The sequence below is a fragment of the Mytilus californianus genome, unplaced genomic scaffold, assembly GCF_021869535.1.
Source record: "Mytilus californianus isolate M0D057914Y unplaced genomic scaffold, xbMytCali1.0.p SCAF_5, whole genome shotgun sequence".
NCBI lineage: Eukaryota > Metazoa > Mollusca > Bivalvia > Mytilida > Mytilidae > Mytilus > Mytilus californianus.
Genome location: NW_026262701.1, coordinates 13,115,691 through 13,139,212, shown reverse-complemented (window position 1 = coordinate 13,139,212; position 23,522 = coordinate 13,115,691). Strand labels below are relative to the sequence as shown.

General features: G+C 31.8%; 1 protein-coding gene across 2 annotated transcripts; it reads right to left on the bottom strand.

The window, feature by feature from the left end:
• Window positions 1-9,589: 9,589 nt before the first annotated feature.
• LOC127701606 (uncharacterized) lies at window positions 9,590-16,854 on the bottom strand. Of its 2 annotated transcripts, none has more exons than XM_052205564.1 (7): window positions 16,668-16,854; window positions 16,457-16,551; window positions 15,224-15,376; window positions 12,763-12,852; window positions 12,217-12,385; window positions 11,765-11,797; window positions 9,590-11,308 (listed from the first exon to the last, which is right to left on the bottom strand). In XM_052205564.1, the coding sequence occupies exons 2-7, from the start codon at window positions 16,514-16,516 to the stop codon at window positions 11,148-11,150; spliced, it is 666 nt and encodes a 221-aa protein (XP_052061524.1). In that variant the 5' UTR covers window positions 16,517-16,551; window positions 16,668-16,854; the 3' UTR covers window positions 9,590-11,147. The 2 variants fall into 2 exon arrangements, with proteins under 2 accessions (XP_052061524.1, XP_052061525.1); XM_052205565.1 differs by having other exon boundaries at window positions 9,590-9,838; window positions 16,668-16,822.
• Between the last annotated feature and the right edge of the window lie 6,668 nt (window positions 16,855-23,522).

Genomic DNA, 23,522 nt, shown 5'->3' with positions numbered 1-23,522 from the left:
CAAACCCATAAGTCGAAAATAAACTGACAACGCCATAGCTAAAAATAAAAAGACCAACAAACAATAGTACACAAAACACAACATAGAAAACTAAAGACTGCCGACAGCACGATTTCAACTTCACTACTTGGAATTCTTGGATTAATAGCTATGTATGAATTGGTTTGTAACTATGTATGAATCTGTTTGTGACTATGTATGAATCTGTTTATAACCATGTATGAATGTTTTTGTAGCTATGTTTGAATCTGTTTGTAACTATGTATGAATCTGTTTTTAACCATGTATGAATCTGTTTGTAACTATGTATGAATCTGTTTTTAACTATGTATGTATATGTTTGTAACTATGTGTAAATGTGTTTGTAAGCTATGTATGAATCTGTTTGTAACTATGTATGAATCTGTTTGTAACTATGTATGAATCTGTTTGTAACTATGTATGAATGAGTTTGTAACTATGTATGTATGTGTTTGTAACAATGCACGAATCTGTTTGTAACTATGTATGAATGTGTATGTAGCTATGCATAAATCTGTTTGTTACTATGTGTGAATGTGTTTGCAACTATGTATGAATGTGTTTTTAACTACGTATGTATGTGTTTGTAACTACGCACGAATCTGTTTGTAACTATGTATGAATGTGTATATAGCTATGTATAAATCTGTTTGTAACTATGTATGAATCTGTTTGTAACTATATATGAATGTGTTTGTAAGTATGTAGGTATGTTTTTGTAACTATGTATGTATATGGTTGTAACTACGTATGTATGGGTTTGTAACTATGTATGAATCTGTTTGTAACTATGTATGAATGTGATGTAACTATGTATGAATGTGTATGTAACTATGTATGTATGTGTTTGTAACAATGTACGAATCTGCTTGTAACTATGTATGAATGTGTATGTAGCTATGTATAAATCTGTTTGTAACCATGTATGATCTGTTTGTAACTATCCGTATATTAAATGGTAGACAAGTATATATTCTTCCTGCTTTCGTGAAACAGAGCGTGAATTTGTCGTCTCAGTATTCTGCCATTCAGTTGTCACTTCGGGCCTTCGGTGACCTATAGTTGTTAATTTCTGCGTCATTTGGTCTCTTGTGAAGAGTTGTCTAATTGGCAATCATACCGCCTCTTCTTTTTTATACATGAAGTTGGAATACAGCTCTAGCCATATAATTGACGGTATCCCCGTTTATGTTATTATCAGATCCTTCCTAAATAAGACAACCATCAGCCGACAACGGAATGATGCTGTTTTGAACATACGTGCCTGTTTGTTATGTTATCAATTTCATGACTTGATAGGCTCGTAAGGTATCGCCTCAAAAAAAGTAAAATAACAGTTTGTATATAGTCCTTACAGTCAAATATTCTTAATGGGTTACATATAAACATATCGGTACTTTATTGATAGTTTTCTGAGTTCAAAACATTTATTAATATAAATTTCAATAATGTTCTATACCTCTAGGTTATATTGAATAAAAAGCGAATTGAACTTGGCATTTGTGTTCATCATTTCGAAACTTTTAACAACTTATCAAATCTTATCATAGATAAAGGCAACAGTTGTATATGGCTATTCGAAATTTATAAATCGATTGAGAAAAAAACAATTCGGGTTACAAACTAAAACTGAGGGAAACACATCAAATATAAGAGGAGAACAACGACACAACAGAAACACAACACTAAAATGCAACACGCACACAGAAACGAACTAAAATATAACAATGGCCATTTTCCTGACTTGATACATGACATTTTAAGAATAAAAAAAGAACTCTTTTCTCAAGAGATTATAAATTGGGAATTACTTAGAAAATGTTCTCCATCTTCAACTTTATCCAACGTGCATTGTTAACACGATCTTCGTGATTTATCTATGTATAGTATTAACTGCATATCTTTCCGTTTCTTTTTTTTTAGGATGTGTGCACTCATTCTGATCTTGCATAGTGCTTGTCTATTTAGTATTCGATCTTTGTCTGTACCAAATTATCCTTACATAAACTGCAAAACCTATGTGCATGTTATGTATCAGCTAATTGTTAAGAGCCATATTCGTTACACAATTTTAACGCAATATTAATTTGGCCTTGTGTGATTATACTCGTACTCCTTGATACTATAAAACTATAGTGGGTATCTATAGGGAGTTACAGCTCTCACTGCATATTTTTTATTCTTTGTTTGTATAGTCACATGGACATACGAGATATTTATATCGGTAAACTACTGTACCTCTTATATCTTATTAAAGAATATACCCTTCAAAAATACATAGCTGAAGACAAAATGTTTTGTACTCTAGTTACTTGTCATGATGCTTTGGCATGCACAAGAGGAAGGATTATTAGCTTTGACTTGTAATATTTCTTCTGATAGACTCCTTTAGTATCCTAATTTAGGAGTTGACTACAGCTAGCTTTCCAATTCACCAAATGATAAGCTAAAGACTAAATGCATGCTTATAAATAAATCGCCCTCAAACAGACATGGTTAGAATTTAAACACTAATTTCTGAATTGGATATATGAAATGGGACATCCAAATTATGTCTAAGGCCAGATATATATAATCAAAATATAATACGATTGCTTGATTGTTATTTCCTTAACGTCCAGTGTCATATTTCTGGATAATCATGAAGAGGACAAATTAAACGATACTTCAATTAGGTATACATATTGCAAAATGAATTAACCAAGATTGAGGACAGGTAATGTTTATTATATTTCTATTCCCGATCAAGCTACAAAAACAGTTCACAATGCACTATACAAAAAATAACCGAGTCAATAAACAAAACTAATAGTAGAGTCGAATGATTCCAACGGGCTAGCAGCTTCTACTCCATAAGAGGAAATAAAAGAGACATAAAAGAGAAGCGAAAGATACCAAAGGGATATTCAAACTCATATTCAAACATATGTCGTGTTACTCCAGTTAAAACCGATTGAGTCATAACCAATGATTAGGCATCCTAAAACAGACTAGTGGTAAATCTTTAATCATTCCAAACTGAGGCGCTGCTGAAATGTTGAAACATAGAAAAAGTAATAAGAAGGCTGAATCATTCCTTCTATCGTAAAGTTTTGTTTTCTCATCCGAACCTAATTGTCAATTTAAGCCGACTTAATAGTATATTTGGTATCCTTTATTTCATGTTCAGTTGTTGATGTGTTCTCAATTTTCTTTTACAAAGTATGATTTATCCCCAAAAAAAACAATATATTTTTATCTACGTTGTCCATTTTATTCACGAAAAAAAGCTAAACAAGTTTTTTCAATTTGTCTTTAAGTTTATAAAATGTTTAACTTGTGCACAATGTAAAGAAGTAAACCATTTTCATTTTATTTGGACTCATGAGGTTTCTAAAGTGTTATTCCCATTTTGTTTACCGTTGTATTTCTATTTTACTTAATTTGACTTTATCCAGAAAGGGTGTACTTTATTTTTTATGAACTATCAACTACAAACACTTTTTTATCGGCGTCTTTGTCAATTAACTGTCAACTACAAAAGCTTTCTGTTGGCGTCTGTGTTTGTGTAGTATATTTTAGTCAGTTGTGTGTGTGTATGTAATGAATGTTTTCATAGTTTAGACCGCTGGATTCCAATTATTGTCATATTCACCTTTTATGTCTGTAGAGGCTGTTTCATTCCATTTTGTCAATATAACGCAACAATAAACAGTTGTCATATTAGTGGAGGTTTAGTAAACTATTACACCAGGTTTATCACAACATTTGATTTGGAACATTTTTGTACCAAGTAAGAAATATGACAGTTTTTTTGTAGTCGTTCATTTGGTTGATAACGTTTGATTTAGTCAAATTGTATGGACCTTCCTTTTTTGAATTTACCTTAGAGTTCGGTATTTTTGCCATTCTTTTTTATGGCTAGAGGAAAGAGACTTAAATTGTATGTACTCTAACATATCTTTCGATTATTTAGTATTAACATATGATTCACGGCGAGTCAGTAAATTTAAAGCCCGACTTTGCCTGATAATACAATTGTGTTGAAAGTTTGGAGGAAAAAAGTTTCCTGGAGCACTTGGCAGATCCAGCAATATATGTTGTTTGTGAGGACATTTATGTATTTTGGTATCTTGTACTCTAACAGAATATAACGATGTTCCTCCTTGGCTTAAATTACGAAGGAACAAGGAACTGACCTATAACTTTTCATGATATCCTATCATACCTTCTATCGTAACGTTTTGTTTTCTCATCCGAACCTAATTGTCAATTTAGGCCGACTTAATAGTATATATTTTGTATCCTTTATTTCAAGTTCAGTTGTTGATGTGTTCTCAATTTTCTTTTACAAAGTATGATTTATCCCTCCCAAAAACAATATATTTGTATCTACATTGTCCATTTTTTTCATGAAAAAAAGCTGAACTAGTTCTTTCAATTTGTCTATAAGTTTATAATATGTTTAACTAGTGCACGATGTAAAGAAGTAAACCATTTTCATGTTATTCGGACTCATGAGGTTTATAAAGTGTTATTTCCATTTTGTTTACCGTTGTATTTCTATTTTACTTAATTTGACTTTATCCAGCAAGGGAGTACTTTATTTTTTATGAACTATAAACTACATACACTTTTTTATCGGCGTCTTTGTCAATTTACTGTCAACTACAAAAACTTTTTGTTGGCGTCTGTGTTTGTTTAGTATATTTTAGTCAGTTGTGTGTGTGTGTATGTGAAGAATGTTTACATAGTTTAGACCGCTGGATTCCAATTTTTGTCATGTTCACCTTTTTTATGTCTGTAGAGTCTGTTTTATTCCATTTTTTCAATAAAACGCAACAATAAACATTTGTCATATTAGTGGAGGTTTAGTAAACTATTAAACCAGGTTTATCACACCATTTGGTTTGGAAATTTTTTTTGTACCAAGTAAGAAATATGACAGTTGTTTTGTAGTCGTTCATTTGGTTGATAACGTTTGAATTAGTCAAATTATATAGACCTTCCTTTCATTGAATTTTCCTTAGAGTTCGGTAATTTTGCAATTCTTTTCTATTGCTAGAGGAAAGAGACTTCAATTGTATGTACTCAAACATATCTTTCGATTATTTAGTATTAACATATGATTCACAACGACTCAGTAAATTCGAAGCCCGACTTTGCCTGATAATACCATTGTGTTTAAAGTTTGGAGGAAAGAGGTTTCCTGGAGCACTTGGCAGATCCAGCAATATATGTTGTTTCTGAAGACACTTATGTATTTTGGTATCCAGTACTCTAAAAGAATTTAACGTTGTTCCTCCTTGGCTTAAATTACGAAGGAACAAGAAACTGACCTATAATTTTTCATGGTTTCCTCCTTGGTAAATGTCGTTTGGGAATATATTGAGTGTCCAAGTGAATTGTCAATACCTTATTTCGTTATCAAACAATTTATGTAATGTGATTTACACACACCGAAAATGATATTCGGGGCTTTATTTGCGGGAACAATATATTTGTCATGGTGCCTTAGATCTTTGAGATAGATGTAACATAAGTGTTTATAGACCCACTCATGTTTTTTTTTTAATATTTCTAATTAATATTTACGAGCTCACAGCCTTATATAAAAAAGAAAAGTTCAATTTGGCGAATGTTGTAAAGTTAAATTCCGATCCAAATATCACTGTTAATTTCTAGAAGTAGTTCAATATATGAAGTAGTATCAACTATATTTGTGGTGTTTTTTACTTTTTACTCTATTGGATTGATGCATTCAATATATTCCACGATGTATGAATTATTCAATTATAAGAGGATTTTAGTTTTCAGACAGACTTTTTTGTATTTGTGGTATCCTTAAGTTGACACATATTGGATGTATGCAATCAAATATATTTCAGCCAATATTTACATCTCATATATCCCAGTGAACTTGAAATAAAGGATACTACTGATACTAGAAGGACTGCTTCATACCTTGATCTTTTCCTCAATATTGACACAGATGGACGACTTCACACGAAAATCTATGATAAACGGGACGATTTCAACTTCCCATGTCTCAGCAGTAACATACCCGCTGTCCCTTCGTATGGTGTTTACATATCTCAGTTGATACGTTATGCTCGTCGTGTTCACACTATACAGACGACATATACAGGAGTGTGCTCCTAATGCAGAAACTGCTCCAACAAAGTTATGAGGAGGACAGATTAAAAATGACACTCCGTAAATTTTATGGACACCATCACGAATTGGTTGATTCATACGATGTGTCTTTGTCCAAACTGAAAAAGGACATTTTTACCACGTGTTAGATTGTGGTTTGCCATTACATCATCTTATATTTTAAGTACCGAACGTGACTTATTCCCGATTGTGACTGTTTTGCTGAGTGTGAATTCGCATTGCTATAAGACGTATCACGGATTTTTCTATCCAAAATCCATGTATTTAGTTTTGATGTTATATTTGTTATTCCCATCGGATTTTGTCAAATGTCTTATCGTTTGTAGTTGTATATTTTATTTTTTCTGATCTATATGTGTGTTACGGTAAAGATAATGAATCACCTATTTCATTTATAAGATTTTAATTTCGGCCAACTAAATTTACACGATGTATTTGGTTTACAGTTTGATTTAGAAGAAATACCGACATAGCTTGATAATACAATTAATAACTACTACATTTTTATATTAATAAGTATTGTAATTTTCATTGTTATAAATACATGTTATATCAGTATTACAAACCTAATCTTGAACTCTATCCTATTTTTTTGGAAATTTATAGTAATTTAAATGTGACGTCACATTGTCGATTTCTTCGGCTACCATACAATACTTTGTCCGGCTGTGCCTTTGTTATGTGCTGATTTCGGTTGTTTTACGTATTCGTTTTTATTCTGTAGTTAGGCACCACATCGGTGTTAACATGTATATCTATTATATAGTCATTTTCATAAATTTACTGTTTGCAAAAGTATCAATTATTCTAAATACTAAGGATTTTCTTATCACAGGCATATAACCTTAGCCGTATTTGGCACAACTTTTTGGAACTTTTGGTTCTCTATGCTCTTCAACTTTGTACTTGTTTTGGCTTTCAAACTTTTTTGATCTGAGCGTCACTGATGGGTCTTATGTAGACGAAATGCGCGTCTGGCGTATACATTATAAGCCTGGTACCTTTTGATAGATATTATTTGTGCGTGTTTCTGTCCTGTATGTTCTCCCATTTATGTGTGTTGTAGTCCTGTCATGTAATCTTGTCATTTTAATATTATATTTAACATTGCCATAAAAGCGGGAGGTTTGGCTAGCCACAAAACCAGGTTCAACCCACCATTTTTTTTTTTTATTAAAATGTCATGTACCAAGTCAGGAAAATGGCCATTGTTATATTTTAGTTCGTTTCTGTGTGTGTTGCATTTTAGTGTTGAGTTTCTGTTGTGTCGTTGTTCTCTTATATTTGATGTGTTTCCCTCAGTTTTAGTGTGTAATGTAGATTTGTTTTTTTTTTCTCAATCAATTTATGCTACTGTTGCCTTTATTCATCAAACTAGCGGAACATGATGTTACTTTTTAAGAAAATATTAACTTCTTTTCATTCGTGAAAAATTCGTGTATGAAGTCCTCCTTAAACAAATAAAAAAGAAGTTGCTTAGAAAGGCCCATTCAGTTCCCTTAGGAATGTCACATTTTGAAAACACATTGACCAAAATGTTAATGAATAAATCAAAGAAAGTAATTTTCATTGACTCGGTGTTTTTCTCTCTTTCTTTTCTGAAGCAGATTTACATCGACTATTTGTTTATTCAAATAATTTCTAAGTCGGACTATATCTTTCAAAATGTCTTCAAGTGTAGATTCAGAAAATATTCTGTTAAGGTGGAGAATTCAATAGCACGAGAAAGGAGATTGTATGTGTACTCTTAACATATCTTTTTTTTAATTTTAGTATACACACCCTAAGATAAATAGTTCATATTAACAGTGAAACACGTTTTTTTTTGTAAACAAATGGGTATGAGTTTTCTTGTACTTGACATGAGCAACTAGACGGATGCCACTAGTGGATCAAGAACTTTTCATTCTATCGGACACCTTTCACCCCGTTTTTAGGGGGGAGGATGACAGAGGTAAAAAAATTTGGTCACCTTGAATTTTTCAAATCTTCGGTAAATCCCATGATAAAGATTTCTGGGATATATAAAATATGCGATCACGTCCGTTTGGACGCTTCATGAAGGTAGTGTAATCTCTACATGTTGAAGAACTTTTTTTGGAGGTGTGTAGGTGGTGGTTGCTATTCCAAATGGCTTTCCCTATCTAAACCCTTTTTCCGGTTGCAGTCTAAAGATAATACCCTTTGTCCTAGTCAACACACTTTGCAGAATCTGCCTATTGATGTTTTGTTAATCTGTTCTGTAATACACGAACTATTTGCCACTGTAAGTTGATCAATCAATAAACAATTAATCAACGGTCTTTTTCTTTTTTGGCTTCGTGTGGTACAATCATTGACAGAACATAGTTTGCAATATCCTTGATTTCAAGTTAACAGTTACATATGTAAGTTCTTGATGTAAAAAAGGATTAGCGTGTACGAGTACTTGATAACTATATCTATAAGATTTACAAATTCTAGCAGATCCATTTTCGTGTCATTAAGAAATTGTTTGACAATTCTGCTTCATATGAGTTCAAGAACTAGTGTAATAACAATTGAAAACCTGGATTTGCATGAGATGCGGTTCTTGTCGTCCTACATTATGTCACTACTTTGGGGTGTGTGGCATTCCTACTAATTTTAGCGGTGTGTTAAACATTTTTAAGTGTTTCCGTCTCAACAATATCTTTGCACCGATTTTTTGTACTTTCCGTTTATATATGTATATACATGTACGATGTACATAAAATATTTAAAGTCGGCGTTTTGTGCAATTTGCTTATCAAAAGCTCATTAAAACAATAGATGGAAACTTATATAATTGAGTAAATATTTAAAAATCATTTTATTGTACATGACTTGTAGATAGCAAGAAATGAGCTCTCGTAAAGGAGTAATACCACCATTGACTTCCCCTATTAGTCTTTGTAAAATTGGCACTTTTCAAAAAAATCTGCAGAATTTATCTATGTTTCAAATATAGAAATATTTGGCATGAGTAAAGTTTGAACCGGTGCAGTACTACAGTGAAAATTTCACATAACATTTCGTTTCATATAAGATAATAAATATCACCGGAAGTAAACCTATCATATTTTCAGGCTTTTTTTCCCTGTTAATAAGCTGTAGTGACCATAGCACCTTAAAGTCCTTAAATATTTTATAGAAACAGCAAATAAAAAAGAATGGTGCTTTTAAACATCCAAGATATATGTTTATGACTCAGAATTTTTTTTCTCAATGAAATACAGGGTTAATTTCCTACAACTGTCCAAATCAAGGAAATATTTTTTTCGACCATTTTCGTATGAAACCGGGTGTGACGTACTATGATTTGGTGATATTGCACCTAAAGCGAAGAACCTGATACATTGTTATTGACAATAACAATATTATGGAAGATGAATGAAGGCTAGAAACAACAGTATTCAGTATCATTTTTTTTTAATTATACACATAAAGTACATAAAGTATGTATGTTCGGATACCCACTAAAAGCAATTGTCATTCTTTGAACATTTTAAAGTCATTTCAATTAATCATATTTCGATAGTTAATCACAGTCTGTATCAGGTCTACTAGCAGGTCTTCGTTCATTTTTCAGATGCATCTAAGGCGGCATTAAATGCTGATAAACGAAACGCACAACGGGAAAATAGACACCAGTTCCTAGCAACTATACAAAATGGGAAATAAACTTTTAATACACTGTGCACATTTAACCAAAAAAAGTAAAATAACAAAAATACCGAACTCCAAGGACAATTCCAACCATAAAGTCTCTTATCCAATGGCAAAATCAAAAGCTCAAACACATCAAACGAACGGAAAATAACTTTCATATTCCTGACTTGGTACAGGCATTTCCTTATGTAGAAAATGGTGGAATAAACCTGGTTTTATAGCTAGCTTAGCCTATCACTTGTATGATAGTCGCATAGAATTTCATAATATTGACAACAATATGTGAGTAAGTGGGTGTGGTTTGTTTTAACTGGTGATGCTTTGTTGCTGAATGAGAGCTCATGAATTGATTTCATTATTGGCGCAAAATGCAACTTTTTTCCTAGATAAATGTTCAATTTAGTCTGAGAAAACATATTTTATTAATTAGTTATAATTTGGCTGTGAATTACCTTTTAATAATTTCGACTACTCTAAGATCTCTGCCGGGTTTCCTTTATCTATCTGTCATTATCTTTGTGATAAGTACCAAACAGAAGGAACAAGCTCTTTCCGATTGATTTTACAGTCAGCTCTTATGTTATTATTTTACACATCCGTCACATTTAAGGGAAAAGATTAAGCGCTCATAAGCATGCTTGACCACATTATGTATGTAACTGTCCCAAGCCAGGCGCATGTGAATTAGTAGTTATCGTTTTTAATTAAATCGTCTGCCATATGACTGTTGTTCGTGTTTTGTAGAACCATGCCGTTGGTTTTCTCTTTTGAGTTGTTTCGTATTTTGTAATCCTTGTGCCTTTTCAAACTAATTATACGGTACGGTTATTTATTGTTCACATTTTGATTATTGGTCTTTAGAGATAATTATCTCATTGAAAATCATACGTGAATGCATGTCAATATATTCTGTAATGACACTTGTTAGAAGTTAACATTTTCTTTCATACATAAAGGCAACAGTAGTATACCGCTGTTCGAAACTCATAAATCGATAGAGATAAAAACAAATCCGGTTCACAAACCAAAACCGAGGGAAACGCATCAAATATAAGAGGATAATAATATATAATATATATATAATATTTAATATATATGTGATACAATTGTAAAAAAAAAAAGAATCATTATCATATCAAAATTCGAAGGAATATATGTATTTTCAATATTGCAATATAATCCTTGTGACCCGAATGTAGCCTACCGTATTAGACTTATCACCGGGCTTGCACTTACATTGAGTAACACGACGGGTGTCACAGCTGGAACAGGATCTGTGTATCCTTCCAGATCACCTGAGATCACCCCCGGTTATTGGTGGGGTTCTTGTTGCTCAATCTTGAGTTTTCTATATTATGTTTTGTATACTGTTGTTTGTCTTTTGGTATTTTCCATTTTTGCCATGGCGTTGTCAGTTTATTTTGACTAATGAGTTTGAATGTTCCTTTGGCATCTTTCGTGTCTATTTTATAAAATCAAATATAAATGATCAAAAAATAATAAATTCAAGTTAGAATGTTTGCTAGCTAGACTTTGAAATCACTATTAGCTTCATTTACTTGCTTTTTCAATGGTTAAGCTAGACATTCAAATCATGGCATGTGTAGAAAACTGATGACTGATAAAGCTGTTTGCCCAGTTTGTTACTATATCATGTATATATTTATAATAGTTAAATATAACATAGAATGATTGGTTACTAAACGGTGTTGAGCACACACTCAAATATATACGCTGTAACCCACAATCTATCATTCTATATTAAATGCAAGCAGGTGACTGGTAAATGCTTAAATAGGAAGCACTACTAGAAGGTTTGTCGATTATTTGATATTTAAACATTTTATCAAATTTTTTTTCTTAGTTCAACCGTAGGTTATTTAACATGAATTAAGTGATTTAACTATCTTAAACCTACCATCGTCAGTGTCTGCGTCCTCTAATTTGGTACCTTCAATTAAAAAAATTATTTCTCAAATTACTGTAGTTTCCTAATCGTTTCATGAAATATCATACACACGAATTGATGTCCAACAATTATTGAAATTTTATATTTTTTAAAATGTAAAATACAGAAATTACAATTCTATGAATTTACATTATCTGAAAAAATTTAATACTAAAAATACCGTATTCTTAACATATTATGTAATTATATTTTGTAAAATGTAAAATACAGAAATTACAAGTCTTTGAATTTACATTATCTGAAAAAAAATAAATACTAAAAAAGCCTTATTCTAATCAAAATTTTTAAATGTTTTTTTTTCTATGTAATTGAGGAATACATAGTCAACTTGACTTTTTTCTAGTTTGCCTATGCAATGCAACTTGGAAATCTTCTGATGAAAGATAATCCACATAAAGTACCTCTTTTCTGTCTACTGGGTTTGTTCACTGGCGTAACTTCAGCATACAGTGTCGTGTAGTCTTTACAAAACGATGATGGCCTTTCTCCTGCTAAAGCTTTGACGTCATCATATAACATTTTTACAGGAATTATCTTTAGGAAATGATCATGGACTTCAGTGGTAACACCCTGTGAAATTATAATACATTATGTCAATGACTTCATAAGTTTTGTGTGCAATCGTTTAGTTTAAACAAAAAATCAATTTGTTTGTGTATGTGTATATACTTTATTGCATTAAGCCGAGCAGCCTAGAAAACCATCTATCTTTAACGTAAGTATATATACAAATATATATGCTAACATAATATGATAGCATACCGTTTTCTTTGTTGTCTCTGATCATAACACTAATTCCGCGACAATAAATCAGATATCAAATAAAACTGCGCTGTCAAAAAAGTTTAAAGGACACATATTTCATCACTATTTGTTTATTTAAAATTAAATAGGGAATGATTATTTGATTAGGGAAAGGCATATAAAGCTTAAATGATAAGACTTACAATTCTGTACTTTTCGTCTGTTCCCATGGGAACGGGTGTTTTTGTTAAGATACACGCTTTTTTGTTAATGTTCTTTAGTACTCCGTAACCCTGAAATATCAATGACACAGTTACTTTTACGTAGTATTTCTTAACACATTGAATTACAAGCAGCACTTTTTATATGATGATTCATACCGATTTCATTATAAAAAAATAGAACGAATTGATATCAAAGACATAGATGTAAAGGCTGACTCAACATCATGTCAGATTTAATTTTAGACTGAAATTCTTATGTGTCCTTCAAATCTTTGAAGAATATTGAACCTCCTGTTTGTGACCAAATTTCAAAAAAAATATGGTATGTTTGCCTGTAAGACATTTTTCCACCAGAAACCAACAGTAGGACGCATAGTTCAACAATGAGCGAAACCAATATCATATTGTAAGCTTTGTGATACCAAGGCATGAAACATTTCAGAAAAAGAAAAAAAACCAAAGGCCTGCTTAATGATAAAATCAATTAGATGCATGATTTTTTTTTTGTTAGTTGTTATTGGCTTTGAACTAGCTGTCAGTAACTGCACTGCGAGTACTCTAATATCTGTACTTAGAGTCTTTTTGATGTTGGGATGTACAAGTACCCGTAACGTCCACTATGTGTTTTTGTTAGATGTATTTCTATTTGTATTCATCTGATGAGTTAAGCCTTTTTCAAATGATTTTTATAGTTCGTTCTTGAACAGTATCAAAAATTTTTAGAAATTTACCTGTGACGTCACTTTTGCGGCGTTGACCCAGTCGTGTGAAAGACAGTTCGTGGTTCTGTTGTGCTGTTTTGTTTGCTGCACTATGTTGTTTTGTGTGTTCGTTTTTATTCTGTGTTTAGCATGTCGAAATGTACTATTGTATTGTTTATTTGCGTATTTCTCTGTCCTGAATGTAATTGCATTTATTTGTACTTGTTCCTGTCATGTAATGGTACAATGTATCATTTTAGTGTTATATTTATCATTGCCATAAAAATGCGAGGTTCGGCTAGCCACAAAACCAGGTTCAACCCACCATTTTTGTACCAAGTCGTGAAAATGGCAGTTGTTATCTTATATTTCGTTTCTGTGTGTGTTGCATTGTCGTTTGTTTTTTGTTCACTTCAGTGTTTCTGTTGTTTCGATGTTTTCCTCTCATAGTTGATGTGTTTCCCTCGGTTTTAGTTTGTTACCCGGATTTATTGTTGTCTCAATCGATTTATGACTTTCGAACAGCGGTATACTTTTGTTGCCTTCACTTATGTTGTACTGTTACACCACTGTCCCAGGTTAGGGGAGGGTTGAGATCCCTCTAACATGTTTAACCCCGCCACATTCTGTGTGTATGTGCCTGTCCCAAGTCAGGAACCTGTAATTCAGTGGTTGTCGTTTGTTGCTGTGTTACATTTTTTTTTACGTTCATTTTTTTGTACATAAATTAGGCCGTAAGTTTTCTCGTTTGAATTGTTTTACATTTGTCATTTCGGGGCCTTTTATAGCTGCCTTTGCGGAATGGGCTTTGTTCATTGTTGCAAACCGTACGGTGACCTATAGTTGTTAATTTCTGTGTCATTTGGTCTCTTGTGAAGAGTTGTCTCATTGGCAATCAAACCACATATTCTTTTTATATAACAACAGCAACCGATGACAACCACCAGAATTCTGGCATTATCAAACTTTAGTGATTAAGTTGATTGCATTTAATCCATTGATCTTGAAATACATAGATAAAGATAAATCTGATTTATATCGTGACAAACATCTTCAGATTGATGCCGTGAGCTACAATTTACGACAAAAGAGATGATTTTATTTTTGTCAGTTAGGAGTTTCCAGTTCTTTGTAGTAACATCCATCAGCGCTGTCAAATACATATCTAGTTTGCACGATATTAAAGAACTTTGCATTTTGAATTATGATTGCCTTGATAGAGGTATGCTGCTTTAAAAGAAGCAATTGTGCATAGAATTTTGAATAGAAAAATACATCCCTTCGAAAGTTTTTCAGACGCCTTATATTTTGTTGAACAGTTTGGAATATCTGTGTCGGAGATGACACGAAATGTTTCACTAATCGAAGACACATCTCTGATTGGGACTTCACGTAATGCAACTTATAACAGAATAACTACTTTCAATAAATAAGAACACATGTGCCACGCGTAGAGAAGAAACCATTCTTCCGAAACAACCCCAATTTTTATGTTCGTGTTTATCGATTTTTAATTCACTGTAAACTGTTGTTTTACTGCTGTGTCTCTCTTTGATACTGTTTTCTTCACTTTGCTGTTTGTTGCCTCTTCCACTGATTTCTATTCCTTTGCTTATTCATACTTCATTGTTATGCGTGTCCTGTTACATATTTGTTTTAATATGTCTCGATAAAAGATTGTTATATTTGAAAGTTTTAAACTTTATTCTGTATTTTAGAAACCCAAAGTCTATGCTTACCGTGTTATAATCATGGAAATTCACTGTTGGTATCCCATTCTTGTACTTAGAAACATCGCCAATGACTGCAATGACAGTTTTGTCGATAGTATCATGTATAACATCCATATGTATTTCCTGACCCTGATGATCAATTTCAATCAGATGATTTACCTACAGAAATGAACAATAGCAGTGATGAAACAATAAGACTTACATTACAAATGTTACAGAAAAATTAAATAAATTGAAAGTGGCTTCGACAAATGCATTTTTGTGATTATAAACGTCATATTCGCAACACTTTGACTGTGTATCAAATGAAATGATATGCGCTTGCGCTTTAGATGAAGGGTTATGGTTAATTTTCCTGACTGAATTATATATCAAAGCAATTTTCAAGATGTTCACACTTCAAAGCTTAAAGCAATTTTATGTCGTATTTGTTAAACATTCTACAAATTGTAAAGATTTAGAAAATGACCAAAACTGCAATTTTATATATGGCAGATTATCATCCTTAAAACTGAATAAAAGACTGTCCAAAACAACATCTAAGATCAATAAGTCGTAACAATAGGAATTAATCTCGTAATATAAACGGGGGCCGTTAACATTTTATCTCAACATTCGCAACTATATACCAAAACTTTTGTTATAGCAACAGGCAGCTAAGAAAACCAATTTGATTTTGTGAATTAATGTAACATTGTTGCAAAATGTTTGAATGTATAACATCATCGAAGAAACCAAGGTTCTAATTTGGTACATCAGACGCAGTTTCGTCTTCATAATACTTATCAGTGACGCTCGAATTAAAATAAGGCAACAGGAGTATACCGCTGTTCAATAGTCATAAATCGAGTAAGCGAAAACATTCCGGGTTACAAACTAAAACCGTGGGAAACACATCAACTATAAGAGGAAGACAACGGAACAACAGAAACACTGAACTGCATCAAATACAAACATACATAGAAACGAACTATTTGATAACAACTGCTATATTCCTGACTTGGTACAGAACATTTTAAGAATAAATGGTGGCCTAAACCTGGTTTTATGGCTAGGCAAACCTCCCGCTTATATGGCAATGTTTAAATACCGCTAAAATAACAACGTTACGTGACAGTACAATTAAACTCAGTTGGAAAGCCAAATCAAATTCAAAGATGACGAACATGTCTTCTTTTTTCATTATGGGCAGGTAGGCCAACTAATTGAAAGTAATCATAAAAGGAAAATAATACTCACTTCAGGTGCAGTTTCCACGTACACGACCAACAGAATAGATAATGCCACTGCAATCTTCATGATTTCGTAAATTGTTAAAGTTTAAAATACTGCAACTAAAAAGATACGGAAATATTTGTCATATCTACATAACGAAAGCAAAAGCTTATGGAGTAAATTCGAAAACACAACTTAACCCAAATGAATATAAATTCGACGTTTGTTTACTTACAGTATTTGCTAGTATCTCTTCTCTACAATATGATATGCCTCTCGAGAAGTGCTCTTTTATATGCTCCTAAAATCCGGTTTCAAAGTTTTCAGAATTTTTCTTTTTTAATCGTCCTTTTAATTTCATCTTGTTTTCCTACGAACGCACTTAATAATTTAGGTTCTGTTTGTTGATCGCTCTGATATAGAATGAAATTTAATATAGTTTACAACTTCACAAAAGCTGGTAAATACACAGTACACTCAATGACACACAAACTGTGTAACCAACATGCGGAGGCAATTATCAATTGATTAGTGTACATTGAATGAGAAGTAAGCTGAAACAAATAACAAATTTGATGCACGGAATTGTACTTTAACATTTTGTCTGATAAGCTTATTACAAAAATACTCTGTATAAACTTTACTAAGGGAAGGGGTAAACAATATCATTTTGATTTTGCAAGGTCAATATGTATGAAACAGCAACCCAATGAAAAAATACGAAACACATCTAGTTGGCACCATGCAGTCTACAGTTGATGTTTTGTTCGATTGATATTTAATTATTTTTCCATTTTTACTGCATGATTTACTTTAAAAAAATTAAATTTGTGATACACAATATCATCTGTATTGAATAGAGGGGTGGACAGGGGATACATTTCTCCCCTCCCCCCCCCCCCCCAAACCTCCCACCTCCCTCAAAAGCTGTCCACCCCCCTCTGAGTTAGTAAAATGATGATGATTGTCCTTCTGAATCACCTGATATTAACCCAGTTTCATAGGAGTGTTTCTCTCTATATGTTGACTTGTTTGTCTTTTCGTCTTCTTTCCTATTGTTCCATTCCATGTTAGGGTCTCTTCGACATACGAGCTTTCAATGTCCCTTTGGTTTCCTCTGACTCTATTTATCATCATGTAATAAAATCATCATCAAATATCGAGTACAAATATAGCATAAAATATAGGTGAAAGATGTTGCATAACTTCCCAAAACATAATTGATAAATAATTTCAATATCACATTGCCCCAATGCCATTCATTAAATTCAATACATTAATAAGGAAAATTCAAAACGAAAAGTTTCTTAACAAATGGCAAAATCAAAAGCTCAAATACATCAAACGAATGGAAAACATAATTATTTACGAAATAAATAAATCATTGTAGTAATATTAGAAGTCGGGTATTTTTTTTTTTGTATTTTTTATTGTTTGTTTTATTTTTTGATGTTTTGACGACGATCGACGAATAACATTTCTTTGAACGTGGTAATAACACTATTCATTATTTTTTTTCCCTTACATTATATTGATGGAAAATATTGCGTCGTTTTTGTCTCGTCTACAAAATTTAGCAGAATGAGAATTACAATCCTTGTATTACGAATTGCCCTTCTTTCATATGTCCATTGTTATCGACCTCGTTATGTCCATTGTTATCGACCTTTGTTATGTCCATTGATATCGACCTTAGCGACTGCTGTCATGTGAATTTTTCACTTTTTATGAGCAGTAGGATAACAATCTGTGTTATATGAGTTTCTTGCAACGTCTACATATCAATCAGACAGGATTCACCGGACCTCATTTCATGGATCAGTGATCAAGTTTAAAATTACGTGATTATGTCTGTTTATCAGATATCATAAGCAGTCGATCTACTTTATATGGTGTATGGAATGATTGTAAGGTTTAGATGTCAGCATGACAGGTTTCACATGACATTGACCTCGTTTCCATGATTAATTAGTCAATGTTTAGTTTTTGTGTTTTGGTTTGTATTTCAAATACTATAAACAATATGTCCACTATATTTGGTGTATGTAATAATTGTAAGTTGAACATGCCTGTCTGGCAGGTACTATCTGTCCTATACCTCATTTTCATGGTTTATTGGTCAAGGTTAAGTTTCTGCAGTTAGTAGATATAAGAAGATATGGTATGAGTGCCAATGAGACAAATCTCCATCCAAGTCACAATTTGTAAAAAGTAAACCATTATAGGTGAAAGAACGGCCTTCAACACGGAGCCTTGATTCACACCGAACAACAAGCTATAAAGGGCCCCAAAATGACCAGTGTGAAATAATTTAAACAGGACAACCTGGAACAAAATGGCTTTAAATAAAATAACGTACACAAGTAACTTTAAATATGATAATTTTGTTGATAGGAATACTGAAATATTTAAAAAAAATAAATATGTTGTTCATAGAACGAGAACAGAAGTGAAAATTTGTCGTAATACTTATCAAAGGTGGTACATATAAAAAATATTGAGACGAGATATAACACAAAACAAGCACACATTGAATAACAAAAATGCATTACAAATTGTGTTAACAGGTCAAATCAACACGAAAGTACGATTTGAGACTAAGGTTCTCTTTTCAGATATTATTATTAACATGCGAACTATATTTGGTGTATGGTATGATAATAGCTTTCATCTAACCAAGCTTTGACCTTATTTTCAAGGTTTATTTGTCAATGTTTAGTTTTCCTTATTAGTGTAAATAAGAAGATGTGGCATGAGTGCCAATGAAATAAATCTCCATCCAAGTCACAACGTATAAAAAGTTAACATTTATATGCCAAAGTACGGCCTTCAACACGGAGCCTTGGCTCACACCGAACAGCAAGCAAGACCGTTTCTCGGAGACGTTAAGCAACAGGTCAACTATATGTTGTGCATAAAATTATTGCCAGGTGTACTTGTCTTTCTGGTAGTCTTTAACCAACCATGACCTTATTCAAAAGATCATTGATAATGTTTAGTTGATTTGATACTTGTAATAAAACCTTAATCTTTAAGGGATCATAGATTTATTCTTACGAGGAAGCTCCGAGCATGCTTGGGGGATGCTTGGAGCTTTTTTACTAGACTCTTCTCAGTAGTTTATGTGACAATAATTATCATGATTCATTAAGATGTCAATCAAAGCTATAGCACGTCTTTAAAAAGGAAAGTTAAGCATTACAGAGGAAGCTCAATTTACACCAGTGTAAACGTCTTGTCTATTCGAATATAACATGCAGAATTTTACAAAACTATAAAATAGATAAGAATTTTTTCAATAGTTCTGTGTAATGCTTAGAAAGAAATATTAAGTCTCCACAAAAAGTAAAGTCATTGAAATACTCTCTTATCATATTTAATAGTCATTCTCTTTTAATAATAAAAAAAATACTCAAATCTTATAATTAGATAATATAATTTATACATAGTATATACTATATAAAATGCTACATAAAAGTCGTCAGGGGCGTTACTAAACAAGTTACTTTTTTAAGTTACTTATAGGGATTTTTTGTTTTTAAAAATTATTTAATAATTCAAAAGTTATTTTAATTGTCAATAGAAGCATGGGCTAAATGTAGTTTTATGAATTTTTATATCATTTTATTTAAAAAAATTAAGAATTTCTCAAGTTTGAGATGAGTATAGAGATAAAAGGTTACTTTGAAAATAATGACAAAAATATTACTTTTATAAGTTATTCTATACATCTTTGAAAAACTTAGTACTTACAATTATTTAAGGAACATGTGTCATTGTTTTGTGTTACAAATTATAAATAACTTCAAGTCTTAATAAAATCACAAGGTTCCATCTATTTATATCATTGTCTACCTTTAAGATTTTCAAGGAAAATGATATTTTAATAGTCCCAAGAGACCAATATTTGACCCAGAAGCGTGGCGTCAGAGAGGCAATTAGTGTTTCAGGAGGATTGGTTATATATTTCATTGGAAAAATAACCAGATTTCTGTGAAAATTTGTTAAAGCTAGTAAAACCTGTATGAAATGACACCTATAAAAATAATATTAACAAAAGTTACTTATACATGATATAGAAGTAATATTTAAAATAGTCTCGTTTTCACCATTACTTGTATAGGTAATTTTGAAAATTACTTGTTTAAGTTATGCCGCTAACTGAACAATGGTAATATTTTTTTTTATAAAATAGCAAGCTTAGTTCTTTTAAAGAAAATTATGGATACTTTAGGAAAATTTGTAATTCATTATTGGAAGGTTTGTTTGAGGGGGTATACCACAATTGTTTTCCCCTATTAGTCTTAAATTTGTTTTATTGGCATTTTTGTTAATTCTGCAGAATGTGTCTATGTATAAACAAAGAAATACTTGACGTGAGTAAAGTTCAATCCTGTCCAGTACAACAGGGAAAATACAACATAACATTTCATTGTATATACAGCAGTAAACATCACCAGAATTTAACCCATCAAATCCATCTCACCCCTTATTTCCCTGTTTACAAGCTTTAAAAACCATGTCCCCTTAAATTTCCACAATATTTTTATAGAAACACCAATTAAAAAATTCTATTGCTTTGAATCACCCAAGATACATGTTTTCGACCCAAAAGAAACTTTCTGCAATGAAATGTAGGGTTAATTTCCAACAGCTGTCAGATTAAAGGAAATATTAAATAAATTTCAACCCTTTTTTGCATGAAACTGGGTGTACTATGTTTTGGTGGTATTACACCTTAAAAAGATTTCACAATATAATACTGTAGAATAAATGGATTTTAGTTCAGCAATCCTCTTTTTCTTTTTCTTGAACGACTTTTTAATATATCTAAACTACTTCTATCAAAAGGAAAGTAAAGCAATATAGAGGAAACTCAGTTAACACCTGTAGGTAGAAAGTCTTTTTATATAGGCCATTATTAGTACATACTATCAATATAAAACAGATCTTAAATATATAAATATATATACTGATTTTTTTTCTACAAGATTCAAATTAGTGATTTTTTTTCCTTTTAAACTTCATAGGTATAATTATAAAAACCAACATAAAACAAAGTTAGTTAGAATTTTAGACATAATTATGTTCATTAGTATATGACATTGTGGAAGTTATTTCGAGTTACAATCATTTTTTGCTTGTTTTGTGTTGTTTAATATTCAATTTATACATGTATTAGAAATATGATCACACAATTTTAAAAGTAAATATTGATAAAAGTCTGTCTGCATCCTGTCCAATAATACTGTATAAAATCTGTATAGAGGAAAAACATTATTATCAAAGGTTTATATCACAGCATGATACATTATATAACTTGTATAGTTTGAGGGAATAACCCATTTTACAGTTTCAGTAGGGATAATTATCATAGAGCATCCTTTTTTATGCTCCATATGGAATATTTTGTTAATATTAAAATGCTGGATAATGAGGTAATATTTTTGATAATTTTCAAAATGCAGGGTATCAAATGAAAAACAGTGCTTAAATATCACAGTGAACCTTTTGAACCATGTTGAACTTTGATGTATTTTTAATCGCATTCAGATAAGAGTAACATCTTGTTAAATGAAGATACTACACATGAATAATTCTATTGTAAGTGCGAATTCCTTTAACAACGATCCAACATTTTTTGTAACTTTTAGGAGATTTCTTTATTGTTTCCTCACACATAATATTGATCATGTTGTGCTGCTTCCTTAATTAAAAGATCACCGATTAAAACCTGGGACTTTACCAAGATTGCAATAAAAACAATGCATTGGAAAAAGGCAACACCATGTTCAAAGGTAAACCGCTGAAAAACAAACAACTATGTACACTATAAAAATAAGGAGATGTGGTATGATTTCTAATGAGACAACTGTTTCAAAATGAAGTGGATGTAAGCAATTATAGTCAATCGGACAGCATTCAACTATGAGAAAAACTCATACCCTATAGTCGGATAAAAAAGGTCAAGCCTAGAAAATTGTGAAACAATTCATTTAAGAAAACTAACGGCCCAATTTATAATTAAACAATTTACGGAAAACAAATATGACAGATATGAACCAACGACAATTACTGAATAACAGGCTCCTTACTTTGGACAAACACAAAAACAATTTGGCGGGACTAAACATGTTTGTGGGCGCCTGACCCTCTTTCTAACCTAGGACAGTGGTGCGACATAAGATCAAACTCTCAAAACCAGTTATAATGGGCTTAACTCAAAAGATCACTACCAGGCACAAAAATAACTAACATTAAAACAATAGACACAAAGCACAGAAATAAGAGTACTCGCGGTTACTGAAAACTAGTTCAAAACAAATAACAACTAATGAATCAATCCATTTTCTCAGACTAAGTATCAACCATTACACATCCAATGTGTTTAGTGTAAAAAGGTCATAAATAGTCTAAAAAACGCACGACCTTGTGCAAATGCGAAACTACAAGCACACATTATCGATAGGATATAGCATCTTTAGTTCTCATTACTGTACATATATAGCAATATATTTAGTTTTGTTTTAATTTGTCTAATTTTTTATATTTTACTACTGTTTAAAATAAATAACCTTTCAAATAAGTTTATTCAAAGGATCAATTAGTTAACATGGGTCGTATCTTAATTCCCGGGCTTTATAAACAACATCGACGTAAAATTTAGGATGTGATATCGCGATTTTTGGTATAACTCTTTGCCTTTCACTGTTTTTGTCTGACATTCTTTGCCCACTGATTACAAATCCTTAGTATTTGTCAAAATCAAGTTATTGGTATGTTCATCTCTTTGTTTTATTCTATGTTTGGCTTGCGAAACAAAAAGCTATCGGAAAAAAATTCTTATGAACTATCTGTTTGTATTGGCAAAATAAAAGCGTTGTACTTGCAGATATTAGAAAAGGTTCCGATATCTATTGTTAGGACAAGTGTCAAACTATAACATCTTTAATTTGCAGGGGGATTAACGGTCAGTACACTTCTAATAGCTTCCAGTAGCATGTTTTTTAAAAATCTTTTTTCCTTTCATTGTTCGTTAATTGTTACCAAAAGCTCTCATTTTCAAATACATGTTGTTTTTTTTTTTTAA

What these genes read in the sequence shown, in the direction of transcription:
- LOC127701606 (XM_052205564.1), bottom strand. Translation starts at nt 16,516, where the DNA reads ATGAAGATTGCAGTGGCATTATCTATTCTGTTGGTCGTGTACGTGGAA. An exon ending in CAGACGAAAAGTACAGAATT is followed by an intron (nt 12,386 to 12,762) that starts GTAAGTCTTATC and finishes ATAATTTCACAG; the next exon opens with GGTGTTACCACTGAAGTCCA. An exon ending in GGACGCAGACACTGACGATG is followed by an intron (nt 11,309 to 11,764) that starts GTAGGTTTAAGA and finishes TTTATAAAATAG; the next exon opens with ACACGAAAGATGCCAAAGGA.